A 10,463-nucleotide genomic window follows, 5' to 3' on the forward strand; every position below is an offset into this window, starting at 1 on the left:
AGCAGTTGGAAGTCAGACTGGAGAGGGCCGTTTCTTTCACGGCAACACTCTGATTATACTGAACATGGACAGTCTTTTCTTTCACAGTTCTTTGCCTTACTATTTCTGCAACCTTGCACAGTAATAAACTGTGATCATCTTGGCTACAAATCCAGTAATCCTGTTATTCACATTGGTGCTAAACCTTGGCTGTTTGCTTAACCTTTTTGGCTTTAACTGCTGGAGAAATAATTTATAGTGTAAAGCTGAGTTAGTGTTGCAGGGGAGACTTTGATTCTTACGTTTTTCTGTCTTTCTTCCTGACTTGTATATTAGCAATACATGATTGTGGTTCAACAGGTGCTTAGATATTTCCTCGATCAAAGTTAAATTCATTTTTTCATACTCTTTTTATGTTGCAGGTTGAAAATGTGAAATTACTAGATCGCTATACAAATAGGAAGGCAGCAAATGGGACGTTATACCTGACAGCTACCCACCTTATCTACGTAGATGCTTCTGCTGAAGTCAGAAAAGAAACATGGGTATGTTGTGATACCTGGAGTCTGTTTAAATGCAAGTGTAAGAATTGCTTTATGTCTCGTATCCAAAATGAACAGGTTGGTGAATTCCAAAGTTGTAGTGGTCTTTTATAGCATTTTGATACCAAATGCTTAACAGAAACAGTTGTTTTGGAAGGAAGTGAACACAATGGTAATGTGACTTGATAGAGGTCACTCACTGAATTAGTGTTAGTTCCAGGAACATAAAAAACTTGTCTAGCTTCCTATCTCAAACTCAATATACCAAGCCACCAAACTTGAATTTACAGCTTTTAGAACTGCAAAATTAGCACTGAAATTAGCAGCCTTTTTTATTAGTTCTAAAGTAGAATGGGAATGACAAAATATATTGCATATGGGAGTGGAGGGAAAGCAAAGCGAACCAGCTAAACCGAGCTGCACATCAATCTCTAAAAGTAATTTGTATTATATATCTGTATTTTTTCAATCTTGCTCTTGGTTACCTAGCCTTTGGGTGCGTAGTCTGGATGTTTATTATGTTTGTTTGATAAATATCACAAATAAACTCATTTTCTGCTGCTAGTTAGATGCAGGAAGCATAAATAGCTGATAGTATTGCAAAAACTTAATATATGCTTGTACTGCTCGCAACCTTCTGAAAAATGTTGTTTATTTCCTGTTTTTCAGATTCTGCATCACCATATTGCAACTGTAGAAAAACTGCCTCTGACTACGGCTGGATATCCACTCCTTATTCACTGCAAGAACTTCCACGTGGCTCACTTTGTTATTGGGCAGGAACGTGACTGTCACGAAGTGTACACCTCGTTGCTTAAACTTTCACAACCAGGTATTTAGGACGGGAGTCTGTCTTGCAAATCGTTGAAACGCTTTAAGCTGGAAGGCTCGTCTGAGCCATAGAGAAAGCTTTGCCTGCCAGACTATTGGTTTTGCGGTGTCAGTACAGGAGGGGGAGGATGTGAAATCAGAAACGGTTTCCACCACCGGAGATGGGCTGTGGGGGTCGGCTCAGTAAGTAGAGTGCTGCCCTGCGGACCCAGGCCATTTGCTTCCAAACTAAACACAAATCTTTTGTGGCGGTGGGAATGAGGTGGACTCCCGTGACGATCGTCTGAAGGCCTGTGCAAAGTTCATTTGCCCGACTGAGGCTGTATGCGGCATCTCAGGCTTTTTTCTTGTAGCACTCCTGCTGAGTGTCATATCCCATACCTGGCCATTGTCAGTCATTTCTGTGACTTAGCTGCTGGCCGTGTGTAGTTCTGCCCTTTCCAGCTGATCCAGATGTTCACAGAATTCTGGAATCCTACAAATAAAGCTTTAAACGTTGGCATCTTTCGTTTGTTTCCCAATAGCATGTTTAGGCTACTCTTCAGTGTTTGTCTTTTTTCAGTTGTGAAACCCTGTGCTTCACCCTGGCTGCCCTGACTTGGAGTCACTTGTAAAGAGTGTAAGCAAAACATCCTCAAAAGCCTGTGGTCTCTTCTGGCTTCAGCTTTTTAGTCTTGTCATGGATGAATCTTCAGGCTCCTTGTTCTTCTTGCAGGGCAGCATTCCATCAAGTTTCCTACCTGGCTTCTGTCTATGGCAGCTTCTGTTTTTGGGGTGCTCCTTCAGTGAACCAGTATTTGGAGTTTGGTGTTATAAGGATGCCATTTGTAATTGCGTTTTGTAATTATGTCACTAGCCTAAGGGAAGGGAATTGACAGCACCAGCCTGCTTCATGCCGGCCATCACATGGGACTTGAATAGAAATACTGTAGTAGAAATGTTTTTTGCTGAGTTTGGGGGTTTTTTTTGATTGATATTAAGGCTTGTGTCTATTCCCAGCATCTCCCTTGTGCTCTGAGCTTTGGAGTTTTTTTGGTTCTGAAGTTCTGATTCTAATGCTGTATCTGGCCAGTTTCTGGTGTTATGTTTAAAAGCTGTCACTGTTCTTTCGGTTTTGAAAATTAGAGACTTATGTAGTGTCTTGAAGTGTGGGAGTTGTCACTGCAGGGGATTACATCAGTTTCTTTTGTCTTGTGGTTATTTGTGTAATATGCTGTAGCTCCTTCTTTTGTTCTATTTATGGATTTTAACAGTTCTTTGTTGTTGTTTTAAAATTTCTGTATGTATGCTTCTTTCATGTTTTTTTGGCAGAGCATATAATTATTTATGATTTGCACATGTATGATTGACAGCTATGGGTTACCTGTCCAGTAACCTGGCTACTTTATCAGACTCTGACTGGTTTCACTCTCTCTGGAGCCCTTGCTGCCTTGGGAATCAGCTGAATGAGTTATTGGTTGGATTTGCATTTTATGAAGAGAGGGAAGGCAATTGGGATGGTAGAGATGGAGGGAGGAAGAAATTACCATTTGTCAGACACAGCCTGAAGCTTTTGTTGGGCTGACAGTAATATTCAAGACATCTATCAAGTTTTCCATGCGGCTCAGAACTCACTGTTGAACGATGAACTTACAGGTGTGCAAGAGCTGTTTTATGAACTCTTCACAGAAAATATATCTTTTAATATGTTTTCATTTATGGATTAATTTTTATGATATAAATCTCATCTAACATGCCTATTGCAGTGAATTCAGTAGGAAATAATTTGTTCGGGAAAAATTACTACTTTGAAGTTTTAATTAATTCTAACAAAATGTTTCAGCGTATCTCCCTGCATGTGGGAACTGAGTATTGGAAATTTCCTGAGGATTTCAATATGAATTGTCGGCACTCGCTACTACCCTGAACAAAAACCTGTAAATGTGAGGTTGAGAAATTACAAATATCTATACTGTTCTATGTAGTACTCAATTTTTTTTTTTAAGGAGTGAGACTCGGTCTAAGTTTGCTTAGAGTAGTGAAGTATGCAAAGTGATAAAAGAAAACTTCATGCTTCTGATCTTTGAGGAGGCAGAAACGTAAAGAAGATAGCTATTATTAAAATATAGCCAACTGTACAGTACAGTGGCATAGCCCTTTGGCTTCTTTAGTAAATGATTTTAAGTCCCCTGATCTTTCTTGACTGAATAATTTTTTTCAGTCCTTGTATCAGCTGTGTATCAGCTTGTTGGCTTGCACAGCATGCTTGTCCAAAAGATGGCCTTTAGGAAAAAGTGTTGACCTCTCCGTATGTCTTTGTGTATCTCTCTAACTAGTTAATTTTTTTCCTTCTTCTTCCCAGTGAAACCCGAAGAACTTTATGCTTTCTCTTACAATCCTAAAACGTCTAAAGAGAACCGGGAGATTGGATGGAAGCTGATTGATTTGAAAGTAGATTACCAGCGTATGGGAATTCCAAACAACTATTGGGAAATAACTGATGTTAATAAAGACTATGAGGTAATTCTTGCCCAAAGTAGCCATTTAATGCAGTATCTCTTCTTTGTTATTAATGACATACAGCAGTCCTTCCACTGCTGCATAAGTGATGCCTCTGGGGAGGAATGAGCTCAGTTGGTTTTAATCGAAGCAACATCGTCTTGATGTGAAGTTGCGGATAATGATGCTGTGGAAAAACAGAACAGAGCTGCAGAGTCACCTTGGTCTGCTTTGATCTCCCTGGCAAAGTACCAGACACTTGTTTTTCTAGAGAAACGTCAAACCATCTGTTACGAAAAACTTGAAGTACCCTTAGCTGCTTTCGGTATTTCCAAACCCTGTCCCACCAGGCTGGTGACAGATGTGTAGAAGAGAAATAAATGGCAGCAGTTTGGCTTGGTGGGGAATGAGGCAGAGTGGAAAGGGACTAGGTAAGGAAGGAAAAAACAGTAACCGAAAACAGACCTTTTTTTTCTTGCTTGGTTGGATCTTTTGCTAAATAAGGGCTCTCGGTCATTTCAGTGCTAACTGGTTGCTGCTGTTACTTTCTTCTCTTTCTCCTCTGTAAGGCCAGGTTGGATCCAAACAACATTAAATGAAAGCATTTTCAGGAAGCTTATTCAAACTCCTGTTTCATATTATTTCCCTTTTTATTTCTTCTGATGTTGTGTACAGTCAGATCTTTCTGTCTAAAAGACAAAGCAAACTACTCTGAGGAAGATACCAATATATTAAATCTTGAATCCCTTTCCCCTGCTCTCCGCTCCCTTCCCCCTCTAGTTTTCCTTACTGTTACGCTTTGGGTTGAAGAAATACAAGCCTGTGCTGTCAGAAATGACTGGTAATTTTAAATGACTGTATCTTTGGACGCCTGAATTGAGATATGATGTGAGGGGTGCTTTTCCCATTAGCTGATTAGGGCATCTGAATGTGAGCATCTAAAATCATTAATCGCTTTGAAGCTTTACTTGCTAGTATGTAACTCTCAAGTGCCAATGCTTTATAATTTCCTCACATTTTCCAGCTTATGTTTTAAAATTGTCAAGCCTCACATAAAGCCAGACTTGGAGAATAGCTTATCTGTGAAGTACGTGCTGAAAAGACTGTACTTGTTTGAGGAAAAAGGATAAAGCTGGTCTCTGAGGATGCTATCTGATTGCTGGAAGCTCATTTCAATTTGCATAAGATTTAGAGGGAACTTTTCTCTTTTTGTGAAAAATCAGAAACTTTCATAAAATTTATGGATTTAAAGAACTTCTTTTTAAGGTGTATTGTGTACTGTGCAGTCCATTTTTTTAGGTTCAATTGCAAAATTGATTGTTTCCTTCGCCACATTGTTTTATTTTACCCCTATTCCTGTGTTGTTTTTCTAAATGCATCTTAATGACTTGAAACTTTAGATGTTGACTGCATTAGACACACTATGGCAAACAATCTATTCCTGTTGTTTATAAATGCTAGATCATAAGCTAAAGATGAACTTTTCATGAATTTTGAATTGCTAAGTAGTAATATCTGGATTTTTTTTTTTCTTTCTTAGGTTTGCAACACATACCCTCCAGAAATAGTGGTGCCTAGAGCTGCTAATAAGGCAGTGGTGGTCGGAAGTTCAAGGTTCAGAAGCAGAGGGCGGATTCCGGTGCTTTCTTACTTATATAAAGGAAACAATGTTAGTTGTTCGTTGTCTGCTGTCTCTGTGGGGAGTAAGGGTTCCCCTTCTTGTCCAGTCCCCTTTTAGTGAAAGGAAAGAATGAGATAATTATTAGACCATATTAAGTTCACGTTTGAGAGCTGTGCTTCTCTTAATGGCTTTAATATTGGTTTGTTCTGAGTCACAGAATAAGCTAGTCAAAGACACACACTTGGGGCACGTCCAGAGCTGTGCTAAAAGCACAAACTTCTCAAGCTTCCTGTCTGGAATTTTTTTTTTGACCAGCTTTCAGCAATGCCTTGTTGGCATTGGGTTTTTTTAATCTACTGTTTAGCTATATTGAATAATGTTTTAACAACATACATGTTAACTCAGATTTTCTTAGTATTGAAGAGGAGGAACCACAGTGAAATAAATCCCCACTAGCTCAGAACAAGGTTTCAGTTTTTTTTTTTTCTTCCACTGAAGACCAGAATGTAAATTTTTAACTTTGCTGTCTCAGCAGTGTTTTAGATGCAGATGTTGGGAAAATGCTGTCACAGTCAAATTGTTGTTTTCCTGAGGAAGCGTGCCTTGACCTGGGCAACCGTATGGAGTTGTGCTGGCAACTATTGAAATTTCCCTAAAGCATACTCAGTGCAGTTCTGAGCGTGGAACGATAACAACTGATAAGCAAAGTTGTGAAAAAGAATGGTTGGGACAATAGAAACCAAGTAGAAAACATGAGAAATGCTAACATTTGGGATACTGATCATCAGGCGGAGCATAGTGGGTTTGAGAACATAGCAATGACGTTTGCAGCAGGGCTCCTTAGCTTCACTACTTTCTTAAGATTCCCAAACTTCTAGCTTTGAGAAGTATTCCAGTAGTATTTCTGTATGTCCATTTATGTAGCAGTTTTTCAGTGAAACAGAGAATAGGACACTTAAAACCAACAAATTAGTGTTCTTTGGGGCAGTGCAGTAGAGACGATCTGAAAGCAGAAAAACGTGAGCTGTTGTGTGTTGCAGGCTGCCATATGTCGTTGTAGCCAGCCTCTCTCCGGGTTCAGCGCGCGCTGTCTGGAGGATGAACAAATGCTGCAGGCGATCAGAGAAGCCAACCCTGGGAGCCCCTTCATGTATGTTGTAGACACAAGGCCAAAGGTATCTTCATGGGGTTTGTGGCTACTTTTAAAGCTTGCGTCTGAATTAGTAATGCTGGTTCCAGTTGATTCTTTCACAACTCTGCTCATGCGTTCTTACGCTGCATTAGGTTAAATTGTGTCAGTTCTGAATCAGGAATTCAGTATCAGGCTCCTGGTTCGGTGTCTTAATATGACGAACGCTTGTGCATAATAAAACTGCAATGTTAAGTGCTGTTAAGAATGCTTGCGCTCCTGGAGTATTCTCGGTTGAGGTTTGTGGTAAGGATGACCCGAAGCAACTGGCAGTCTTGAAGCTGGCTGAGACAGTGAAGCATTTTCCCAGAGAGCTAGGTCCTTAATATGTTGAGTTGGAGAGAAGCCTTAGGATTCAGTTCCACGAGGCTGAAGTGCTTTTATCAGTAGACCTGGGAAGAAGTGGGGCTGTATGGAGTCTGATAACAATTGAGAAAAGCAATTCCTCCATTTTTTTGCCTTTGTAAAAAGAACACAAATGTTTTCATGATGTGCAGCTTGGAGTTTAATGCAGTTCAGCTCTTCTGGTCCGTAGCCACTATTTGGGGCTAGAACTTTGTTGCTGAGGTGTTTACGTAAGAGGATATTGGAGAGACATTCGCAAAATGAAATCTGTAATGACTGTTGTCTTGAACTGAATTTAGAAACCAATTCAAATCATTGTCTTGTAAGCATGTTGATGGGAGTGTCGGTATAAGCAAATTAGTACACAAGGATTTTCATAGTACACAATTGTTTAAACACAAAGATTTGAAAGTGCTCTAATTATTTTAAAATTGAGCTTTCTGAGAACCTGCTTCACTGTTCAGATATTGCAGTTATTTTATAGAAACTACAGATTTAGTTAAACTATGGCAAAGGCAAGAAGGGAAAAAGTCTTTGTGGGAAAACGGCATGTTTCACCTGTTGTTCCAAGATGTATTTTGGCTTTTTGTAGTATGACATTTCCTAGAGATAACCTATTCTGTAATTATATGTACATTTATAGCAATCACTGCATGTTCTTTTGGTACAGACAGCTTCCAGTATCATAGATGTTCCACTGAAATCTATCATTGATGGCAATTTTGTTCTAAAGTATTTGGTGAAAAAGGGAGAGTTTATAATTGGTCACATTTCTCCTTCTAACACGTCTTACTCTAAATGGTAGAGCTGAAGCACTAGGGCTATTGGATTGTTCTAAAGATCTATATACCGTATCTGACTCTTCCTTCTCTCCTCTCTACGGAGACAAATCACTTCTCTTCCCAAATTAATACGGGGGGGGGTTGAGGTGCTCTTTTTTTTTTTTGCTTGCCGCTAAAGATTCTCTGGTAGCTCTTGGAACTGTTTTGGGTAATTGTTAGAGCAACTGCCTTCTTTTCTACTTCTTTTCTGCAGTTCCAGTTGGTTGCTGTATTCTTTCTGCTCAACTTTAATATTTCTATGTTTCCCTCAGGTGGCTTTATTTCATCTGTGCATGTATGTCTGTGAAAAGCTTTGGAATTCTCTTACTATTTCTATACCACCATGTATGTATGTTACTCGTAAAAATGGCTTTCCTAGTTTTACTTTCGTATGCTTCTGTCTGAATCTTTTTATGTAGCTTCACAGTTAAGGCAGACTCAATGTCTCTTTACCTGTTCTGATGACAGCAGTATTCTGAAATTGGGCACGGTTTTGATACTGCCTATCCTAAGAAATTCTATCCAGGATCTTAATGAGTCTCTGCCTATGACTAATGGACTGGAGACACTGGCATAATTCTAGTGAAACAGCTGGAAGTAATGTCTGGGAGGTGGGGAAGTATGTCTGAGTAACAACTTTGTTCGGTATATTTTCTGGGAGATTTTAAAAAAAGAAGGACTTGCAAAACACTCATTTATTTCTGCGTGGTGTTTGTTGTAATTTTCTCTCTTTTTCTATCCTATTCCTGTTCCCTTGAATTTGACAGTTAAATGCCATGGCCAACCGAGCTGCTGGGAAGGGTTATGAGAATGAAGATAATTATGATAACATTCGCTTTAAATTTATTGGCATAGAAAACATCCACGTGATGCGGAACAGCTTGCAGAAACTGCTGGAAGGTAGGTACGGTCCATGCCAGTGGCCAGTCTTCATTACCCTTGGCTACTTTTGGACAGGACCTTTTGCTGTGCATGTGGACTTGGGTGTTGTGATGGAAGCAGATAAGCAAAGTCAGTTTCTTACTTTGTTTGCTGTATTGAAGTGGCTGAAAGTATTAATGTTGTTAAAATGCTTTCCTGCTAGACATTTTATTTATTATTGTGCTTAATTTTATAGTGGTTCAAAAATAGCAACTAATACTAACAACGTTCCTTAATTGTGTTAGTTACATAAAATGTGAATTTCTTAAATGTGCCAAATTAAAAGAAAAAGGCTAGAGAAATACTACATTTTACTATTAACATAGTCTCATGGTTACTTCGTGAGCTACTGAAAGAAAACTAGCATAGGTTGTTTAGTTTGGAGTATTTCAGTGTTGAACAGTATTTCTGATTTGAAATAAAATTTTAGCATGCTCTTCCAAAGACTTTAATCTCATACGTACATAGTTCTTATTTTTCATTTATTTCTGACTTCTTTAATTGAACTTGTTTTTAATACATTTTAATGTAATACATTAAAATGTATTAAAATGCGGAGTAGCTCAGGTAATTAAGCTACTCTGAGATTATGATCTTAGGGAAAAACGCGAAGCAAGGCAGAAGAAATACTTACCTGAGCCACTGGAGATCAAGAGGTGAATCAGGCGCATATTTTCACTAATATTCTTTTTTGGAGAAGTTCCATTAAAGGTGATGGCGTAGCTTGGATCAAACCAGCATACTCAGCTAGCTGGTTTCCAGCACTGTTACCATCCTTTGCTGACAAAGACTGCGGAACGGGGCAGAGTAGATGCTGCAAATCATTCTACTTGGTCCCTGTGCTTAGTTTTCTAAAAGGTAATACAAGTGCTGCCATTCAAAATATGAGTTTAATATTTTAGTAACCAGCGTAATGGTCATCTTGCTTCAAAATAGTTGAATAATTGATACTACCAATTGCCTGGCCAGGTAGCACTGCAGGATCCGTGGTGACCTTGGAGAAAAATGAGGCTGTTCACATGACCAAGAGATTGTCCTGATCACAAGTATAAGTCCTCAGTTGCCTGTTCCTGGCAGATTTATTTTGTGGTGGAAGAAGCAGCAGAATAAATACTTGTTTACTCCCATATTCTTCTTTGACAGTGATAAAATCTCTCTCGCTGGTGCTTACGGACTATTGAACTGTATTACTATAAGTATTTTCTATGCTGAGTTTGAATATAGCATCGAGTTGCCTTCAAGGTTAGACATGTTATTTCTCTCTCTAAATTAGAACTCTCCTTTCTTCAAATCTTTGTGATGGTGACTGCATGTTAGTGGTTGTTAGATGTGTGTGCGATGGTGATTTATAGTGAAGTAACAGATCACTAAACACTTCTTTGTTGGAAAAAACTCAGCTGAAAAAATGAGTTAATGTTTAAAAGAAGAGGAGGAGGATATTTTCAGATCCTCAAGTTCTCTCATAGCTAAAAATGTCTGGTTTGCGTATTTAAGTACGCAACCAGTAGTTTCTGTGTCCTTTAGACAGGATATTGCTGCTGACAGTTAAAAAGTGTGGAAATCATAGAATCATTTAGGTTGGAAAAGACCTTTAAGATCGAGTCCAACCATTAACCTAGCACTGCCATGTCCACCACTGAACCACGTCCCTAATTTGGACATCTACACCTCCAGGGATGGCGACTCCACCGCTTCCCTGGGCAGCCTGTTCCAATGCTTGACAACCCTTTCGGTGA

General features: G+C 39.1%; 1 protein-coding gene across 1 annotated transcript in view; it reads left to right on the forward strand.

Moving 5' to 3' along the window:
* Positions 1-392: 392 nt before the first annotated feature.
* MTMR8 (myotubularin related protein 8) overlaps positions 393-10,463 on the forward strand; it is a 27,064-nt gene continuing 16,993 nt past the window's right edge. The window contains exons 1-6 of the mRNA XM_009273419.2: positions 393-524; positions 1,191-1,353; positions 3,694-3,851; positions 5,371-5,499; positions 6,492-6,626; positions 8,574-8,706. Of these exons, the coding sequence (XP_009271694.1) occupies positions 393-524; positions 1,191-1,353; positions 3,694-3,851; positions 5,371-5,499; positions 6,492-6,626; positions 8,574-8,706 (850 nt within the window). The remainder of the gene's footprint in view (positions 525-1,190; positions 1,354-3,693; positions 3,852-5,370; positions 5,500-6,491; positions 6,627-8,573; positions 8,707-10,463) is intronic.

Source organism: Aptenodytes forsteri, unplaced genomic scaffold, assembly GCF_000699145.1.
Source record: "Aptenodytes forsteri isolate BGI_AS27 unplaced genomic scaffold, ASM69914v1 Scaffold191, whole genome shotgun sequence".
In the NCBI taxonomy this organism is placed as follows: Eukaryota; Metazoa; Chordata; class Aves; order Sphenisciformes; family Spheniscidae; genus Aptenodytes; species Aptenodytes forsteri.